Genomic DNA, 22,834 nt, shown 5'->3' with positions numbered 1-22,834 from the left:
GTGTTCAAATGAGTATAATGACTCAATTATTTCTTTAATGACGTATAGGCGTGGTTGTTGGGATACTTTTGTGCGTTGCAACGTAATCTAAGAGTACACATTTTATATTAGTGTTTGATTTTTTTTATTACATGTCTAGTTTTATAAGCTCTTTACGGTGTTGATTAATTTTGTTAATTATTGTTGGAATTAGATGAAATTGTATGATAAAAATTTAATTATAGACAAAATTATATCTATACTAATAATATATAATATATAGAAAGAGGAAAGTTTTTTATTGTTTGTTCTTTTGCATTGAGTAAGCTCCGAAACTACTAAACCGATTTGAATAATTCTTTCACTATTAGGAAGCTATACTATCCCTTGGTGATATAGACTTTATTTATTACTAGTTTTTATATTCCGCTCTGATGAAGTCACGGCAACTGCTACTAAAATATTCAATTGAAACACTTTTTAAAACACATAGTAAATATCGATGTAATAGAAATATAAGAACATGTCACGACATAAAGGAAGCCGTACTAAGCTATGGATTTATGATGACGCAAACTATTACCATAACAAAGTTATTAGATAAAAATTGTGTTTATTTTTTTTGCACGCGTCGTCGTTCAAAGATCGTATTAGTGAGTTCATCGTCCTTAAATTGGTTAGATACGTTGAATGTTTTTTTTCATTATTATTTTCGTTCGACTTTTTTGTCGACTTTAGCGTACATTACCCTCTGTACATAGTAGCTATGTAATACATAGTGTCCGGGTTCATATTTGAATCATCACTTTCTAGTACATCAATTACGGCTAGAAAAAAATATGTTAAGTTCATTGCCCTCATCGAAGTAAATACAAATTGTATATTCATTTGAAGAAATTGCATATAATATGTAAAAAAAATGAATAGTTTATTTACATTTAGAATTGAAGAGAGTACGATATTTAAAAATGATATACATAATATCTATTTATAGATTAATATTTATCTTTAGTAGCGGTAATGGTATGTAATTTTATGTTCTTTGTGTAGTGGGAGCATGAACATTCTTCAAGATCTAGTCGTGATTATAAATAACAGCTTTTGACAACGGTCCAAGTTAATACCGTTCCGATGTATTAAATTCGATAGATGAAACGGATCTGTTACGGAAAGTTTCGATCATTATATCGTTCTGGTTAATTGCTGTAAAATTTGTTTACCTACGGTGGATACTTTAAGAGTAATTGGGAGATTACAGTAGCGTATTTCTCAATATATAGTATGGATATGCTAATAATTATATATTATTTTACTTAGAATATTATAAACGAGAATGTTTAGATAGAATGTATCTCTAGAACGGCTGCATAGATTTCGCCGAAATTTTGCATAATTGTAGAACATAGCCTGGAAGAACACGTAGGCTTCCTATTGAGGTTTTTTAATTCAACGCGGACATACTCGTTAGAAGCAACTAGTAATTTTAATACAATGATTATTGAATTAAAGGTAAAATCAGTTATGACATCTTTAATTTTAACTACGTTACTTGTAAAGGCAAAACTGTAGCTCATTTTAACTATAAATACAGATTTAAGTTTTGCCTATAAATGTATACTAAAGGTGTTTAGAGGGCTTAATCAATTAAAATATAATGAGATTTTTATTTGTTTTATCCATAATATGTAACACAGAAGATTTTAAAATCTAATATACAGTTAAGTCTAATTTAAGCCCATTTTTCACTGGGTAATGTCAACAAAAATGATTTGTACAAAATGTTATAATCGGCTTACGCTTTTGTCGATGTAATCAACATATTTCTAATGTAACCAATACTATTGAAGATATTCATACACTACGAGTTTAAGAATTCTGTGAACTAACGCCCCCGACAGCCGCGTGATAACAGATAGGCGGCAGTAAAAACTATTCCAGCGATCATGTTTCGCGGAAAACGTTAATAAAAGTGTTTTTAAGTCCGATGTGCGTAGGTATTGCTTCAAACTCGCTTTGATGCGGTCATAGTGTCTGATTGCTTCGGATTTTAATACAGTTTTTAGTCAATTAAAAACAATGTTACATACATTGTTTTTAACAAAACAACATAAAAAAGTTTAGTATGAACATTAATTAATTGAGCTTTGTATATAACTGACGAAGTAAAAAGATATATGATGGTTCGGAGCAGTGAGAAATTATCAAGGATTCTTTATTACAAAAAAATATGATCGCTATTTTTTTTCTTGTTATATTTGTTTCTTGTAGATTTTTCTTTTAATTGAAATATTACTGGTCGCTTAATAGCCGCATCCATAATAGTTTACTACTCATTGTTATGACTGCCATTAACCACGTGCTCGGCAATGAATCAAACACGTTTCAAACTAATACACAGCGAATTAACGAAAACAATTGTTTACTTCCTTCGTTTAACTTTACTTAACTTTTCAATTTTTAGCTAAAGATTAAACAGCATTCATTATTTTCAAAGAATAGAAAATTTTACAGTCTCTTAAAGGGAAGATTGTTTTTAAATCATGTGTTGGTGAGTCAGAAATAGATTTCTTAACTTAAAAATAAAAGCTGTTACGGTCATGATTCATACGGGAACAAGGGGGTTAAGATTCAAGGGCTTGGCACACGTCCTTCGTTACTTCCCCACACATACATTTACATACACGTCCGTTATTTAAGGGTACTCTAACTAACGCTATTCATCATTTTATCACGTATTTGCCTTATAATGTATGGATCGCTTGCCTTGCTAAGTTTGTTAATATAAATTATCTCAGTTGCTTTCATTGTTATAAAAAAGTATTGAGAACATGTTTAAAAGGGAATAAAATAAAACAAATTTTTTATCTCTTAAAGGTATAAAATAGTTACCCGGTAACGTTTTCAAGCAGAGCTTTTGAATGTAAGGTTTTGCAGCAAATTCTATTTTTATCATAATTATTTTTGCTCGCTATTGAAGGTATTCAAAAAGAATTATTAAAATGTAGCGGGGAGCAGATATTAGTTTTCTTAAATTAAATGTTATTTTAACCGTCAATTTAAGCAAAAAGGTTTACACGATGAATATTGAGTTAAAAAAAAAAACTAAAAATAATCTTGAAGAGTATCTTCAGAATACGTATTGAATGAACATTATCATTTGTAAAGAATTTATTTTCATTACACATTCAGTGTTGCCAAGTACGTTTTTATCGTAAATCGTTTAAAAGCATTGGCTGAATGAAATTTTATTGAATTAAATTAAAATAAGTAGATTAAATAAACTCATCAAGTAAACCATAGAGTAGTAAAATAATATGTAAGTGCATTTAAAATAAAGCAGTGTACAAATGGATGGAATACAAATCAACGCGGCTCACCCCTATGACCTTGAAGCGAGGGTTGCTCCCTTCCCGGCGGTGAATAAGTTTATATGGTGTTAAATTCGGGTTGCCACTTGTCTAATGTTACGGGAATTGACCGAGATTAATATCTGATGTTGGATGAGTGGATTTGCGTTTATTTGTACTGGTTTGAAAGATAAATATAAAGAGCCCCTTTGGGATTTTAACGTGTAGGGACCGATCTTAACGGAGAATCCGTTATTATTGTATATTTCATTTTTTTTGCAGGATGTATGAAATAGCTTTTGTATGAGTTTAACGTTGGTATATTGACAGTTGCTGATATTATTACGAGAAAATACGTCATATTTTACAAAATAAGTAACTATGTGTTTTTAAATGTTTTTTAAAATATCGAAAATTAACATTTCAATTAATGGCAACCCTGCATAGTAAATTGTGACGTACTATAATACATATTTTATATGTAAACGAAAGCTCGAATAGAATTTGCGATGAAGCGATGAGCGGGCGAACCTTCTGTATCTAAACAAAGTATAGCACAATCTGTGCAAATTATCAACAGAAACTGCAGTAAAACTTACGTCGTATTATTATAGTTATCTCTCTAGTTAATGTCTGTGTTTGTATATTGTCTCTAAGTTTAAACTTAAATGGCATCTAAGAGCGTCGCTTAGTATGGATTTAGTATATCGTATACTAAAAATACCTATAATCTGCACAAACGGTAAATCCTTAGAAGTAGAATTTAAAATCATAATTTAAATTACAAATAAATAAATCTTTTCTATACATCTACACGTCACAGAAACATAGATAAATTGTTCATATAATAATTTAATGTATAATCAAAAGGAACCCTTTTTCACATTTGTTATGTCAGATTGGTATAGCATTTCCATCAACAAGTGCGATAAAAATTAAATAAGTTTGGTTATCGATAACATTATCACTTCGGTTATCTTAAATCTTAATTAACTTAACACGTGATATAAGCACGTGATTAAATAACTTACACGTTTGTTAATGTTAAACACTAGTGTGGTTCTCTTTTAATAGACGTATTTATGGTTAATCGTAATTTAATATCAAGATTAACTTTTTATGTCTAGCTTAGAATATATGGATGTTCGAGAGGCGACAGAGACGCCGCGGGGAAACCCGTCACATCTGTCTATCCCTGTATGCTACAGGCATGAATTATATACTTCTTTACAAAAGCATCCAAAATGAATTATCAACCGTTTCAAAGTTACATTATCAAGTTGTAAGCTTGTTGCTTCGTAAATAAAATGTAAAACTCTAAATTCCGAGCGAATTCTAATAAAGAAGCGATTTAAACTTCACAAACTACTTGAATGAAATCCGTTGTGAAAAAGTTATAAAAAGATTTGCGAAGATATTAAAAACATTGCAGGAGCGTACGACGAGCGAGTGATTTCACAACGAGACTTGTATTTTAGAGTAGCAACGGCGCCGAATGGAACCTTTCAAATTAAAATAATTGAATACAATCCTTTTCAGATAATATTTACATATACAAATTCAATATTCCTACAAGTAAGGTTATGTATTCATCTTTTCAAATATTAATGTTTAAATATACATAGATAAAAGTTTTTCAAATAAAATGCTTTAGTTACACTTTTACTTTACATCAAGGTTGTTATAATATGACTGAAGGATTTTAGAAATATAACATTAATATAAAAACACGCTGTCGTTCAGGAGATCAAGGGTAAAAATCGTATTGCTTCTAAAGGTTAAGTAACTATCATACATAAATTAATTTTGACTGCTCCTAAAAGGTCTAAATTCTTCATCGGTGTCTTATGGGCGTTGACATTTTTTTATCCACTTAGTCGTAAATTATTTAGTATACCAATTATTTAAATATCTACAGTTCAAATATTAATACAAATGTTTAATAAACACCTTATTGAATATAGTTTATTCTTATCAATTTATAGTAAAACTAGTTTCGGTATCGACAATTTAGTTCAAGGCGTGCGACACCGTATCATTTAAGTAATATATTAAACTCATTCAAGTTGTGACAACGCAATCTAGACTACAAGTTCTATGTATAGTCAGGCTAAACCTAGACGAAATAGAGCGGTGAGTTTGACTAAAATAAGTGCGGCGTATTTTAAATAATTAATTAATGTTGACAGAGATAAAGCGCTTTTAAGTGCAAAATGACCGCTATTTGTGGAATAAAAGATAATTATAAATAACTGTTCATATTTTTTCTATCATCTAGTCAATTTGTTTGTTGCTTTACTATTTATAAGTTAAAATATGATTTTGTAAATAGAAATAGAATCATAGAAATGAACTGTTTAAAATTCAATTCGATGATTCTGGATTTGGAAGTAGAGTTTTTCCATTACATACCACACATAAAAAAATTGCTTAAAAGCATTCTATAAATTAGGCATATATTAATATCAGGCAAAATATACTGTTAAAGGAATAAAAGAATAAATCGTCGAACTAGCACGTTACCCGACGCTAAAGTTCAACCTTCGCTCGTGTAAACTTTTGTCGGTCAGAGGCACGATGGCGCTCTAGCCACCAATCGGTTACAATTTTGACAACGACCGCCGCTCCGCTGACAAACATACACCTTTATGTGGAACGACGACCGCGAACCCATAGTTCTATGATCTATAACTAGAAACCGCATTTATGCCCACGGCTCTATTAATTTTTCCTTTTAAATTATGGCCGCAATATACTAGATGTTCTCTTTTTTCCTTGTCTATATTTAAGGAATTTGTAATCTCTGTCTAGGTGTCCGGGCTAAATGCGTGAAAGAACTATTATCTTCCTAATATTATAAATGCGAAAGTTTAGATGAATGAATAGATGGATGTTTGTTTGAAGGTATTTACAGAACGTCTGAACGGATCCCGCTAAAATTTAGCATAGATGTAAAAGAACATATAAGCTACTAACTTAGTTTTTAAATTCCGCGCCGACGGAGTCGCGGGCGACAGCTAGTACGTTTATAAATAGTGCAGTAAGTTTTATTATCTTTCAGAACATTATTTATTATTAATATAACAACAAGTAAACATAAAAGCTTTATCATATTAATTAAAATGACTACGAAAATGTTTTAATCATTAAGATATTTATCAATATTTTATCGAGCGTCAAAAAATACAAAAACAGAATATGCATTTTGTGTGTAGCGGGTGGCGAATGATACGAACGATAGTAGTCGATCACCCCTTTAATCTTTTAGATGGGGTCCGACCCCTACGTCATCAAAATAAACTTAATTGTCCATATTAGTCATCCAACTACGGGTACGTAATTGATGCGTCATGTATTTTACACCTAAAGTGTTATACATACTCAATTTTAGAACTTTTCTATATCCTTATATATTTAACGCGAATCTTTGATTGTCTGTCTTCCTTAACAAAGGTGCACATGTTTAAGGGGCTTCTTCATAGGTATAGAAATTGATATAAATTGCGCAGTATATCTTAGAACATAGTATTAAATAATATAATTTTATAATAATTAAGGATGAAATGAATATTAATTTTTTTCAATGTACACATGTCCGTTTGTTGAATTGTTAGTTTTTCCTGCTATATATAAAAACTTATATTTTTTTCCTCCTTTGTTGTGAGAATATAAAAGTAATATTTCCTTGAATCGTTTCCGACTTGATTACAAACACTACCTACGCTATTAGTTTTTTAAATAAATTGCTTCTGTTTAAAATAAACGATATTCAAATACTTACATAAGAGTCGTAAGAATAATAGTAGAAGATTAAAAAAGAATAACGAAATAAAGCAGAAAGTGTTTTTTAATAACGAAACATACACTTTTTATCCCTCTCTTTCTCCTAAAAGGAAAAAAATAGAGATAGAAATATGTTGTATAACATTTATTTCCTTTGAATTTCATGTACGTATTATCTAATAAAATCTACATGGAATCTTTGTTAATACTAAAGGTATGAAAGGAGAAATTCTTATTCTTAAAAGGGGCGTTATCTCCGGCGGTTCTTGGCCTCAATAGAGTGCCTTTGAGACTAAGAGTGGTGCGGGTCTCATTGAGGCTGGGTTCAGGATGTGGAGCGGACGTTGCATCGCCCCGAGGGATCATCCTACTGTCTTTATTGAGAACGGAGAAAACACTTAAAGTTTTCATCAAACATTGAATGTTTATAGACCGGAATCGGTAAAAGAATGAGAATTTAGAAATCATTTGATTTGTTCTTACTAAATGTAAACTCAGTTTAATGTTATACGATGTAGCGTAAGATTCTTACCTTCAGATTTTTTTTTATACTAGTATTATTATACCAATGATAACTGTGGTTTCTGGTATTAATAATCTAGGTCATTTCCGTGCATTATTGTAAATAATCCTTAATCCTTTGTTATGTTATAATTTTACAAGACTTATATGCTCTTAAAGTAACAAGAGGGTCATTTACGCTATCGAAATAAAAAAACACTGATAAAATGATGACCTAAGAAAAAATAGATTAAAGTTTCTTAATATTCAAAAATGTTTAAATAATTTAACGTCTTATAAAAGTTATTGATTTAAAACCTGACCCAATATGTATATTGTTTTTTTATGAGAATGGGGCAAACGAGCGGCGGGAACACCGGGGTGATCAACGACACCCATGGACATCCGCAACATCAGAGGAACTGCACATGCATTGCCGGCCTTTAAGGATATGGCATGCTCGTTTCTTGAAGGAACATATGTCGTATTGGTTTGGTAACGAATTTTATTTTGTAAAATAATCTAAAAAGAACTGTCCCAATAGAATAAATAAATACTGTATAAGAATTGTATATTCTCTTTTGTCTGTAAAGTCGACAGTTGCAGTAACAAGTTTGTAGTGAACGTATCAATATTCAAACAATTGTTCAATTTATACGTAATCGTTCCGCACGGCTGACGTTGGATCAGAGAACGTTTGCTGCATTTTATTCTACAGTTTACTACTACTATTGGTATTTTGGTAGACATGACGTACCACTTTATATTTGTTATCTTTGAATAATAAGTAGCTATTGTTTTTGAACATAGCATGACGGTTTTAGAATTTTAAAATTACTAATCGCAACAATAGGTAAATACAATTTGAAGCACAGAATCGCACATTTAGAAATTTAAAGACAAGCTGCGTAATACGCCAGTTTTGTACTTTCAAATATCAAATAAGAAGCGTAAAGCGGTAGGTATGTAATACATACTTAATTTTTTAAAATGATATTACCTACTTCGCTGTTATTAAGCATACAATTGTGAATTTATTGAGCCTTAAAAAACTTTACCAGTAATAACATATTTAAAAATTAATAAATTTCCGTTGTCAAAAACAAATATATAAAATGTAAAACATCGTGCGAATAAAACTGAGAACGTTATAAAAAAAGTATTTCAGATTCTGAACTTGCATCGAAGTGCCAAATCCCTGACGGGACACGAATTTTAAACACCGACGAGTTATTGAAAGTTGGTCGTCTGTCGTATTTTATTTGACGGTTAAATGTACTCAACGCAAGGTTACCCAAAAATTAAATACGATCAAATATATGGCTCCATCAAATCGTTTGCTTTATGCGGTTTGAATCCACAGGTAAATATGACATTGAAAATATATTTAAGTCGTTTAGAGCGCATTCGCACGGGCGCTTTTTTGACGCCGCGTTACAGCTCGGCGTTGACGGCTCCCGAGCTTTAAAATCACTCTTGTATCTTTCACCCTGTGTTCAAAATTACGCGATAAATAAGTATCGCAGTTTAAAAACGCTGCCTTATGAACAGATACATGGAAATTCAGTTGTTTTATTTGAACGCTTTTTAAGCGTGTTTAAAAAATTCTCGTGAGGGTAGTGGCTTATGGAATATACATTATTCCCAATTATTTGTTGAGAAATAAACAAGTGAAGTTATATCCATGACCCAGAGAGGCAGGAAGACAGGCAGCATTCATTTGGCACGATTCGAACACTGTCGATTCTTCCAAGATTATAATGCATACATTTCTCGCTGGTTAGTTAAAGGGGTCTTAATGTGGACAATATTAAGGTTACCAATAACAATAATCTTGCTTATTATAAGCGAAATCATTTATTTTATTTTTAAATTAACATTAACTACAATTCAATTAACATTAAAATAATATTCTGGTGTAGGAAAACATCACGAAAACTGCACAAATCACCTTGCTGCTGTGTTTGTCTAAGGTCTAAAATATACCAAATTTAGCGGTGCTACATGTGCTGACTTCATTTATTTAAGGAATTTTACAAAACCCCTCAATAAGTGTGAAAAAATATTTAAATAACAACACTATTAACCGTGCATTTCCAATTTCCATATTTTAATTGTATTGATAAGTAATCAATATCGCATAAGCGTATGAATTATAAATAATCGCAAGGAAAAATATCAAAAGCAATATATTTGTAAGTCGGAAACTTGATCGTATGGGACGCGGCAACAATAAGCTACTTTGGTATTCATCCAATCATGTTAAAGCTTGCGAATGAATGGATGTTCATAAATTTCATTCGTACCCGGCAAGTCACGAATAAGGACGCTAGACAAATACAAATATTTTATAAACGATAAGGAAAATAATCAAATATTGTCGAGATGTGCGAAAATTGTTTAATAAATTAAACGATTTGCTTGTATAGCAGATTAATGTTATTTGTCATGTTAATAACGTATCTAGTTTTCGATGCGCACATTATTTTTCAGTATTACAGTTTAATTAATATCGACAGTTAACCTGTTGATAAATGAAGTTTTAATACGTATATATTTTAAATGTGAACATAGAATAGAAATTTTAACTTAAGTAGACATAAATAACTGGGCTTACGTTTTGTAGTTCAATTTTCATTTTATAAATATTGGTAGTCCTATATTTTCTACAAAAGGTTTTGATAGCGAGAGATTACTTCTATCAACAGACTATAAATAAATAATGATGAAGCTCGAGTTAACCCTAAAATATTTCAATCCGATGGATATAGTTAAAACATTTGAAAGAATATGTTCTGGATTTGTTAAGACAGTGTCAGACGACAGTTGCCGCGTTTATTTTGACGTAACGTCACATTTCATACATTTGCTAAACATATCAACTGTCTAGGCGGCCAGCACCAAAATAGAACACGCGACAGATATAAAGACGTTCGATTTAAAACGATTAATCCCTTTCATTATTGAAACGGCATCGAATTAATTAAATATCACTATTTAAACACGATAATATTATCGGAATTGGACTTTTTCCATGATTCGAATTATTGAAAATATTAAAAAGAGTTGTTTTAACAGTTTTTTTAGTCTGTAGTGGTTGGGTTCTCGTGGTTATACTTCCTTACCGTAGCATGTTAATAAACAATTTATTTTAACCTATTACACGTTTATGTTGGTTTATTAAATGTTATGTTCATAAGTATGTTTTATAAGTTGATATAATTGTTGTTGGTGTTGGGTCGCTACAATAAAATTCGAAGTGGAGTATTCTTGAAGCGCGTTTACCGCCCAGTGGGACGGTTAACACGTTGTAAACGCGGCGCCCCTTTGATTTATAAGTTTGTTATTAACGACCTGTTACTGCTTGTGATACAATGTCATTTGCACGTTATTTCTGTAACTTAATGCAGCGACAAATATGTTATTTCGAATTTGTTTAACCACTCGTAAATAATTTGAACTTAACAAAATTGTACAGATACGTATCTCTATCAAATGTCTAGCTCGAATTTATTATATATAAAATTTGTCCACAACATATAAGGTAAAACTTTATTATTTATATAATGGTCGCATAGTGGTGCATATTAATATACATATATGTTTTTATTTTGTATACATATGTATGTTTTTGTAGTTATAATAATTAAAAACTAAAAGCCGTTAAAGTTATGTAGGATATATCATTCTAAGCGCGGATATCGATGCAGAACTAATGTGGCCCTAACAACTCACTTTTAATTAACGTCAATTAATTTGTGAGAAATAATAGTTGATCCCTAAAGCTGTAAAGCGTTTAAGTTTTATAGTAATTTGTGAATAAATAAAATTATTTAAATATCTGCGTTATTATTATATCACGTCTATCGGCGAAAAGTCGGGTGTTTATATTCAATGTGTTTTGTTAGCTTTTGTTAAATATGTTATAAATTTCAAATCTTACTAATATTATAAAAATGTGAATGTTTGAATAAATGTTTGTTACTATGTATCTCCAGAATGGCTCCACGGATCTTACTAAAATCTGGTATAGATGTAGAACATAATCTGGAAGAACACATAGGCTATTAATTAAGTTTCTTTTTATCGCGGTTACGGGGTCGGACGAATACAACACCTTTATTTGCAAAATGTATTAAAGTTGTAGGAAATTGTTATAAACACTTGTATAACTTTCTAAATCCGGGATTCGTGCATCATTGATTCAGTTTTAAAATTAGCAGTAATTATTTTTCTTCAAGATTGCTAGTAGAATATAAAACTTTAGGAATAATAATTCATAGCAACATTTAATAACAAATATGTAGTAATAATATAATATTAATAATTTGTTAATAGTAACTAAAAACGAAGGATTCGAACGGATTTATCAGCTTAATATGTAACAGAATCTTGCAAAATGTCAAAACGTGAACTGATAGGTCAATAGCGTGAGAATTTTATATGCATATATTACAGTTGTTTGTTATTAATATCTAGATAGTATTGATAATTTATTTATGATAAAATTAATAAAGTATTAACTGGTTATGTGCAGATAAAAATCGCCAGTTTTAATAAACGACATACAATCTTATAGGAACAGCTTCCTATTTTGATCAATATTTAAAACAAATAAATACGCGGTGAGATGGATGATAGTACTTATCAAATATGCAGGCCATTTTATTCTAATTATAGATATCATAACTTGTTTACTTACGACTGTTTGGACTTTTAAAAATTTTGATGAAGTTTTTCGTCTGTTTGAATCTTTCTCTAATTTTGTAAGCATTATTTAACTTTACAAAGCATCAAGTGGTTACGGTGCTGCACGTGCATACTAGACCCTTTCGACGAAATAGAAATTCAATAAATCTAGCGTGCACACGTATTTTGTAATCTGTATTTACAATTGCGATGGCCATTATTATCCCCCTAGTAACCTCATAATGAAAAAATCTCATTAGTTCTTAAAAAAACCATTTTTAATGTTTTATGTCCGACAAAAAAACAAGAAAAAAAAATCCTCTCTCGAATCCAAAAATGAAAAACATCGTGAAGCAAAAACATTTATATTATAATTTGAATTGCTGATTTCCAAGGCGTTAACAATAAAAGAATATTAACACATAATTAAAATAATTCACTAGTTTGTTAATATTAAAAATTGTGTAAACAACTTACGCGCGTATATCTGTTTCCTTGACATATCCGGTTTCTTTGTAAATCACATGCGGAAACGCGCGAACTTTTGTCTATACAATATGAAGACGCGGAACGAGAGAGCAGAGTGACTATGATCGCGAAATTACTGCGCATATCGTTATATCGCTGCGAATGATAAATACGAGGTCGGAACTGATTTTTGGCGAGGTCTAACTTCGGCCTTCGTAAAAATTAGCGCGTTTTGCATAATGCGTGTGCCGTATTTACATTATCTGTAAGCTATTGATGATAATAATATGACACAGAGATAAGATCTGAGACCACTGTAGTAGGAAGCGTATTATGCTAGTTTCACACGAGCGCACAACAGTGAAGCTGGTGTGTTTCGGTGGCATGAGTGCGTACCGCACTGTCTACTGCTCTGCCTCATCTGCCCTCGTCTGTAACTGGCATTATATAAGAGAAGCAGCCTTGCTGTAGCTTCCCAGGTTCGCACGATAATAATATGCGAACGGCCTAAAGTCGTGTAGGTCATATTATTCACCTTGATTTTGAAGTTTGATATACATCGCATAGATGTGTTCCTTTTGTTTTTTTTACTCATGGTCAAGATCGAAAATAAAAATGATTGCTTGTTTAGTTTAGTTTATCTAACGAAATATGATAATATAATTTCAGTAGAATTAATGTGCATAATATGAGAACCAAAGTCATAAAAGTGAAACATAATATTGTGTTACATTGTGTTGAGTCCATCACATATATTTATTGAAAACTATTCAATATTATTTTCGTTTATAAATAATAGGAAAAACATAGCTACGTCTCTAATACATTTATTTACAAAATCACGTATTTATACATTGTATTCTTACGAGATTACCATCAGATGCAAAGCAACTAAAAAGCTCTTGCACGCGATTTTCGTGTATTCGTTATGCAATGTTCGGAACTTTTGAGCTTTTATTGCGGCAGGTTTAACGAGGCGGGTTACACTTCCGCGGCAGTCGCGTCTTCCGCGATGTCCCTAGATGTGCCGATAACATTGTCGGCCTTTTGACATCACATTATATTACTGTGGGAATTTCACTAATCCAATAAACTGGAACATGTTTGCGGCATGATAACAAATACTTAAGACTGCCTATTCACGCAAAATACGTGCGAGTCGTTGTCGACTTAAATTTGCGTGAATCGTCGAGTTAAATGGTAAAAGTAAAACGATTAAGTCAACATCAAAATTTTCATTATTTTTTATTCATCTTAAATACATCATTGTGCAATACCATTTATTGTGCATAAATATTTAAATTATACAAAAGTATTTACGAATTTTTATTACTCATCTGTAATATATCAAGTCTGCAATGCAATAAATCCATCTATAAAAAGACGTCCAGCTCATATCGTCTCAACTCCCCAGATTTAATTTGGTATAATTACGTTCAACACATTAGACGGGGAGGCGATCCGTCCACTCTGCGTTCGTTAGAGTTATTTATGTGCCATGCGGGCGGCGACAATATCGCTTATTAATTATTAGCTTTGTCCCACTTACACGCATGTATTACTGTATAAAACTATCCCACTTTCCCGTGGGAACCTTTGTGAATAATGCTGCGTACACCAGTTGATTTATATTGAGTCTAGACTGGCAGATAGGTAAAAGAGAACCGGTTAATGTTTACTGATAGAATGGATTGAGATGTATATATTTTTTAAATGAAATAGATTCGAACTTTTCACGGCTTTACACAAATATATCGCTCACAATCTATATTAGGCAATATTTAGATTCTAATTATGAGTTTACATTGCGGAAAAACATGTGTTATTTTTAAATATTGCATGCATCAAAAATAATCAGCAATAACAACTTTAGTCATCAATAAGCCGCTTATTATCGCAAACGTTGTAGTTAATAAAAATAATCGATATTATCGCAATTAATAAATTTAGCATATAACATTGTAAACGTTATGTGTTTATAACGGTTAACTGTTACTGAGGCAACTTAATGCAGTGTAATATAACGGTAAATAGTTTCTGCGATGTAGGGCTTTTGCGAACGAGTTGAGTTGACTGCTGACGAAATTTAATAGCAATCAAGATTCAGTGTGGAGCAATTAGCAAACTGGATTATTGACTACATTGGCGTGCGGATGCAGGAATGTTTACCTAGTAGAGTTCTTTTGGATGAGTTGTATTGGAAAACAGCCGGGGTATAGTTTAGTAGTATTAGCTTGCGTAGTAAAATGTAGTAAAATTTTAATAATTCGATGTTATAAATAAATTTGCATCGATGTTAGTTTAATACGTTCCGTCTAATTATAATAATCTAGTATTGACAGTCGCAATAAGTCGCTTATTATATTATACTATAAGGTAATTCATACTAAAGTCACACTTAGATAAAAATTGTAATCTACCTATATGAACACTAATAAAACTAATAGTAGTTTCATCTACATAGGTATATTAAAATGAATACGACTATACAGCGTGAAGCTAGGGTTATTTCTCTATAAATTACTCGTTACATGCGGAAGTACATTTTCGTGTCAAATAAAATGCTGTTTACAAGCCGCAGTCGACAACATTGTAATGTAACAACCGCATAGGAAGTAGCTGTAGTTTTATGATGCGATCTTATCGAATACAGCTATTTGAATTAATGCTTTTTTAAAATCTTGTCGTCGTCGAATCGTTTTTATTAATCATATTTCGTACATGTGAAGTCTGCATTTGCGTTATTTATAACAAAAAAAACATTTTTTTTATTGCCTATCTGTTTGTCCGTAAGTCCGCGTTTCTTCTGGATAATCTCCAAAACGGTTGTACCGATTTTAACGGATCTTTAACTTGAAGATAGCTGCTTGTGGAGTACCAAGGTATTTTTTTTATTTCTGCGCTTACAAAGTCGCAGGCAACCACTAGTATCACAAAAGATTGGAAATATCAATAACATTTGTTAATCAAATTATCAAATCAGCTTGATAAAACAAACTATAATGAATTAAAAAAGAGAGGGGAACAAACATACATCTAGCTTATATGAGGGTATATTTTTTGATATTAACAAGTCGTGGGTACGTCGGGATGCGGGCGGGATCGACCCGGTGACCCACTGCCGACTTGATTACTGCGCCCGATTCAATTGGCCGCGCTCAGAACACGGTTAATGCTATTATGTCCATAAACTAACATTACAGAGCCACCATTTTAATATAGATTCTGTAAATATGAATACAAAGAATTGCCAGTAACAAAATTTAGAGAGTAGACTAGGTACGAAGAAATTAATAATTATGTAGTTTAAGAAACTTAAATTGTAAATGTGTAATTTCACGCTAATACGGATGAAAGGCCTCATTTTTTCTTTTAAATTAAAATCTATTGTAAACAGATTTATCACATTAAGTGGGTAACACTTATTTTGTATTCTTCTAAAAAATAAAATGTCCCTAAAATAACTTATTTTTTAATGATACAACTAAACAAAAACCAATGGTAGTATTTTAAAATTCTAGTATAAAATATTAAAACAGTAGCGGGCGATAAATATCTACTTTATAATAAATAAGTTTTAAGTTTTCGCATAATATTGCTATTACTATACATGCATTATTGTTACATTATTATTACATGCAATATTAAGCTATTTTAAATATAATTTTTTCTCTTTTTTTTGTAATTCCTAAGTAAGGCAAGCAATCTCACAATGTAACTAACATATTACTTAAACTATAGCACTAAGACGAAAGAGACCTGGCTCCTATAATACGGGTCTAGAACCTAGTTTAGGAATCAGGCGTACTATTACTATGTAATTTTGTCATAATTTTTGTTGCCTAAATAAACGATTTTTATTATTATTATTATTTTATTACGATTACTCGTCAGAAGCTGTATGTTCTCTGAATAAATCTTGATATTTAATCTGTATTAATTTAGTTATTATCCGTAACAATTTATTACTATGATACAATCTAACACGTTAATAACAATATCTTAATTTACCAGACAATGTACCAATTGTTTTTTTTTTATTTGGAATTTGTGGTTATTACAATGTTAGATTTATTGTGAACGTTTTCTACCACAGATGATATTACTGTTAGTAGGTTTTCTAACAACAAAACCACAGATAAAATTACTCCTAACTCACCGTAAGGTGACACGTGTGGTGTGACGTCACACAAGCTGCAAGTCTCGCTTAGCTTACCTGAAACAAAAAATACACATTTTAAAAATGTTAACGCGACGTCGTGGTTATATAAGAAGTTTTATGTAGTGCTTGGTTTTCTTTTAAACATCAATCTTTGAAATGGACTTGAATTTTCCTTATGAGAATCTGGAGTTTCTATTTATCAAGAAATGTTTGAAAAGATGTTTTATAAATAAACAAAATATAAAAAATTCTTAGATTTATACAGTAAATTCATAACTGCTATCAGAAACAAGATTTAATATATATAATTTAACTCGCGTAATGTAATATTGGTAATGTTAATCGCAAATGATAGCTTCCTTTAGTAATATTAAGGAAATAAACGAATGCCAACGATTCTTTTCAATGACACTTGAATAATAAAAGGAAATTAAAATGCGACTCACGCGCTAAACACATGCTCATAGAAAATGTATAAACGATCCAAATCGTATTAAAACTATGTACATCATTGTATTAACAAAAATTAGGAATATTATATGATATTAACAGTATTAAAATAATCCTTGCAGAAATTAGATAATTTATTAACATTTTAAGGAGAGGTCTAAAGAACACGCACAATTGAAATCGAGTTCAATAATTTAGTGGCATTTTATGTACTCTTAACTTTCATAAATAAAAAATATTATTTTAATGTCATTGCACAGGAATTAACAATTAGTTATCTTGCAATTTGAAATAGCCTCACGCTTTCTAAAAGTACTTAACTAATATTTTATAGATGTTAGATAAGTAAATACACTTAAACCGTTAGTATTTACGATTCGCAACGATGCGACAAATATGGAGGTTGGACATGAACTTTCTCAGAGCCCTCTTGAGACGTTCAAAGGTCTATTGTGAGACCGTTAACGGGGGACTGGCTTTGCCCCACAATACCTTTATTACTACCATGATAACAGCTTGCGCTAAAGTGGGTTAATAGAACAATGTCAAAGATAAACGGATTGACAAAATTCGGATAGTTACTATACGTAAATCTCATTTACGATACTTGTGTATACCGACACAATTAGCAACTATTATTTATCTGTGTTATCAATTATGTTACAGATAAAACGTTTTCCTTTACTTTTTTAAATATGCTTTTACATAATCTAATCTTTGACCGACAGATTTGAGATTTTTTTATCTATTATCTATTGTATTGTACATAAGCTTCCGCTCTTGGAATTGTTAAATAATTAATCACCTCTTTACAGCCTTTTTGATTTTTGAGCATAATTCAATTCAGTACTTTTTTTTTCTTTTTTTATTCATAAAAATTTACACTTCCATTAATTAATTTAGTTTCTTACATTTTGTGCTTTCTGCTTTCTTAACAGTCTTTCTTTTAGGAAATTGACTTCCAAATACATTGGCATTAATCGTCGATTTATGCGCGATGTTCATTAAATTACTTTCCTTATAAAGCAATGTGCATGTATATTGGTTAATCTGTAACTCTTTGATTCTAAATTCGTTACGAAACATTTCAAAATTGTTTACGAGTATTCAATAACATAGTAATTACATATTTGGTTTACACATACAGCTAAATCTCATACAAATCATGTAAACAATTCAAAAACGCGCGAGTCGTTACCCAACGCCCCTTCTCGCGTTCTCTGTTTAGTTTCACTAGGGGAAGAAAGGGCCGCGCACCACTGATTATTGTTTTACTTCTTTTATAGCGCTTCGGTTGGCCGGACGCCTTAGCGAAGGGTTATTTCAGTTACGGCCCAACTAATTATCGCTACTCTAGGGCGCGGTTGCTCCCCGTATATTTCTGACGTGTTAACGTTTATATGGAGTTTACTTTAGTACCCCATTCTCAATGGCATCTTAAGTTTTATGTTATTTATAACTTTTTTTTTGTACAAAAATTTTATACAACTGTCATTTTATAAAATATTCATAATATATCTATTTATAAAACTTGGATTTGCAAACTCACAGCGCTTACTGCAATTTTCGTATTATTAATCGTCGAGACAATTTCCAATTCAAAATTTTTATTTCCTACATTAATATGCATAGTTTCAACAAGTCTGATATGAATAAAAGGTCGGTAAAAACAGTTCGAAAGTAATTATCTGTCTCGATAAGCTAATTCCATATAAGAGGATTATGTAGATTAATTGGAAACATGTTATCATCACAGAGCATGTGCGACGCGCGTAATGCCTTCTCCTTGTTTAACATCGCGAACTTGTTATTGTGAATAATTACTTAACATACTACGCTTACTGTTATTATAGAAGCGAAAGTTTGAAGGAATAGAATAGAACTTCAGAATGGTTGAAATTTGAAGATAGATTGCAACCAGAAATAGTCTTTAATATTATTCTGCAACGAAGTAATTTTTTTTAGTATGTGATCGAATTCGCAAGCAAAAGCTAGTAAAATAGAAAAAGGAATAAATAATATTCCGATGCTATGCTTTGTTCTAGCAAGCAGCATTCGGTCATAAACAAAAATAAACCAGGTCACAAATCCACTAGACGCCTTATAAATTCCCGGTTTTTATGCGAAGCTTCAACTTGACTTGTACGTGCTAAGAAATTCAATTACTCAAGTTCAAATCGCATAAAATATTGCTATTGTAAAAATGTAACAATAGGATGGCAATATGTTTTAAGAGTAACGTTCAGTGGAAACCGAGCTTAATAGTTATCACACATATTTTAGTGCTAGAGAGAACGATGTTTGTTTACAAATATTGGCATAATAATATCCTTTATCGAAATCAAAAGCAACAGTAAATTCAAACGAATATAAAATCATATTGAGCATTTTGCAAATACAACGCAATTTGGTACACTAATTTACCTATTAGGTACAATACAAATATAGCCACATAGTCGCGAGTTCACACTGCAGAAACATGTGATAAGTTTGAGTACTTAAAAGAATTTTTAAACCGAGTAATGTTGTTTGAAACAAAATCTGTTCGGATACGCGCCAAAACGTTCTGACATTTAAGTTCTAATTAGGTCCATATACATGTTGCATTCCGCAGTAGCGTTTTGACCTTTAGATATTCGTTTTAGCTTCGTTGTAAGTAATGGGAAATAATTATTTCAACTGTGAAGCACGAATTCAATTTCATAAAATTTTACATCAGTAAATTTTAAAGTAGAAAGTTGGTTTAATAAAGGTGATACAGAAATCGTCTTTAACTTACCACACCCTAAGTCATTAATTCGTAACTAAGGTTATCTCTAAGCGTACTTTTAATATCAGAAATCTACACGAGGAGAACTGTTAATAAGTATTATAAGGCTCAAGGTGTACTAAAAAATTTAAAATTGATGCTTGCGTAAAAGTTTGCTGATGAGCTTACAGTTCCGCTGTAGTAAGCGCCCTTTGTTGATTAGTAAAAGTACCACTTCCTTTTCCTGTTAGTGAAGCGTTCGAGGGGGAGTCCGGTGACGTCACCGGGCGACTCACATCAATATAAGGTCCTCGACAAAAGCACACACGAGCCACAAAAGGGACGCTTTATACAGAATACTAACATAATAACGAAGCTTTACGTAAATTTGCTATAACGTTTCCTGGTCTATAATAATCTTACTCATATTATAAATGGATGGATGTTTATTTCGCTGAAATTTGGCATGTAGAACAAAGTTTGGAAGAACACATGGGCTATTAATTGTTTTCTTTTAATCCCGCGCGGACAGAGTGGCGGGCGACAGTTAGTCAAACATAAAACATAAAAGCGAAGTCCGGATTCGCTGACGGATCTGCCCGAGGTCGGTCTGTCTGTCGTGATATCGTTCACTCGCTCGCTAAGCGTAAATTATCGTACATTAAATACCATTCGAATTCCCCTCGGACCGCATTCCGTCTGAGTACGCCAATGCGATACTATTCATTTTGATGCTAATTATTAACTGATATCGGTTTATTGAACTTTATCTATTTCTGTAGACTGTAAGTACAAAATAATTTGATTTCTGAAACATTCAAAGGTACCAATTTAAGATACATTTTTTTTAATTCTTTCTGTGTTTTTAAGGCGTAATAATTAGAAATATTACAATTGACATTTGGATTCTTTTAGGAGAGAGGTAGAAGAGTGACAAAAATAAATAGCTACTTACAAGAGATGAGACTTTAGATTAGTCCGAATTGTTTACATGCACTCTTCAATAAACGGAGATATTCATTCTCAGTTTATAATTAAAAATGATTAATTTCTAACTTAGCCTTCCAATTTAAAAAAAACCTCATACTGTGAAAAGTAAAAAAAAACCGCGAATTTGAACACACATCGTATCATTAGCCACCGTATCGGGAACAAAACATTGCGAAAAAAAGTGATTTGCGTCAGAGCGGACTTTGCATATCAAAACACATGTTAATTTGTCTGCGTCATTTCTAAATAATTATACCAAAGAGTAGCTTAATAAATAAGAACGTCAGATAAATGTACATATGTAAATTGGAAATCGAATAACACATTGGTACATGACGGGATTCGAACCCAGGACCTGCAGATTGCAAATCAAGTGCTTGACCACTGAGCCATCGCCGCTCTCACAAATAAACAACAGAAATATAAACGTTGGAAACAACAACATAACTCACATCCGTAACCAAGAGGGATAGGCAGAGATCTGAGACCTTCACTTGGCGTGGTCCAGACAAAAAGTCCAATTGTCGAAAAGTCAGTGTGTTTTCGTTCGCTATATTATCAAGTAAAAGTTGGAATTGAGATAATAATCCGGTAGTTTAGTCAGTGACATAATATTCGATATGAAATGAAAATGTACTCTTGAACTAAGCGAGAGAACAATGCCGATAAAATGCGTCGGTACGTGGTGTTTGCGTCACAACTTACGTAATACAAATAAAACTACAAAAACTGCTGATAATCAAATAAAAATAGTTTCATAGCATTTATATGTGGAAGGTAATGTATGGAGTATTAAAAAAATCATAAATCTTTCTACGTTTTAATAAACTACTTTACTACTACTTTAAGCAATGGGACACATCTAATAGTTCTATATTAATCTAATCTTATTAGAAATTTGAGTAAAAACATAGTTTAAAAAGTTTGCCATCTAACTCTCTTCTTTTAAAATACCAAGAGATACGAACCTTCCTGGGTCCTTTTACACAAACGACGTTATCCAAAAATGTTAAAAATACATTGCATTGAGTAAATTAGTAAGGAGAATATACCAAAATGGCGATGTATTAGTTGATCCAGGGCCAGTTAGTGTTAGTGTAGACTACGTGCGCGATACTCACCGGCGCCGTAGTGATCGTGAAGCGTATACAATTGATAGTCACCTAGTTTGAGCAGGTACGCGGACAGCAGCAGCGCGTCGTGCCGCGGCTCGCCTTGCCCTCGCGGAGCCATCAGCGACCTGATGGAGAAGTCAGTGCTCCCCTGTCCGCCCGCGACCCACCCACTCATGCTACACAACTTGCACTCCTCTTTCATAACGTATAAATATAAATAATCTCTCTATATTCCGTTTTTTTTGTACTCGGTTTGTACTCGGCACTGGTAAATCACATATAAAAATATCCCACTCGTTCCCACATCACAGAATTATATCACAGCAATTCGGCGACGTCTCTTCACAATCACTTCACGCTTTAACACTGGTATACCACACGCAAAAAAATGTTCCGTATACCGTTTTAATTTTCGCTCAACAGTTTCAAACAAACGAATATGGAATAAAGTCTCTGTAGGAACAACCTACAAATAAAAAATAAAATACTCTTTAACAAAAAAAAGTTTGGTGTAACCCTTTTAACTTGTTTTGTTATTCAAATAAACGTAATATCGTCGCTTGTTTGGCATACTCCGCTCGATTTGACCTTTTGAATCATT

The 22,834-nt window shown here is 31.8% G+C and overlaps 1 protein-coding gene across 1 annotated transcript in view; it reads right to left on the bottom strand.

The window, feature by feature from the left end:
* Positions 1–22,834, bottom strand: part of LOC106121662 (uncharacterized) — a 153,122-nt gene that overhangs the window by 17,706 nt on the left and 112,582 nt on the right. Inside the window, exon 5 of the mRNA XM_013317393.1 lies at positions 16,927–16,983. Within this exon, the coding sequence (XP_013172847.1) occupies positions 16,927–16,983 (57 nt within the window). The remainder of the gene's footprint in view (positions 1–16,926; positions 16,984–22,834) is intronic.

This window comes from Papilio xuthus, unplaced genomic scaffold, assembly GCF_000836235.2.
Source record: "Papilio xuthus unplaced genomic scaffold, Pxut_1.1 DF826938.1, whole genome shotgun sequence".
Classification (NCBI taxonomy): domain Eukaryota; kingdom Metazoa; phylum Arthropoda; class Insecta; order Lepidoptera; family Papilionidae; genus Papilio; species Papilio xuthus.
The sequence above is the reverse complement of the archived record's forward strand: the minus strand, read 5'-3'. Positions and strand labels throughout refer to the sequence as shown.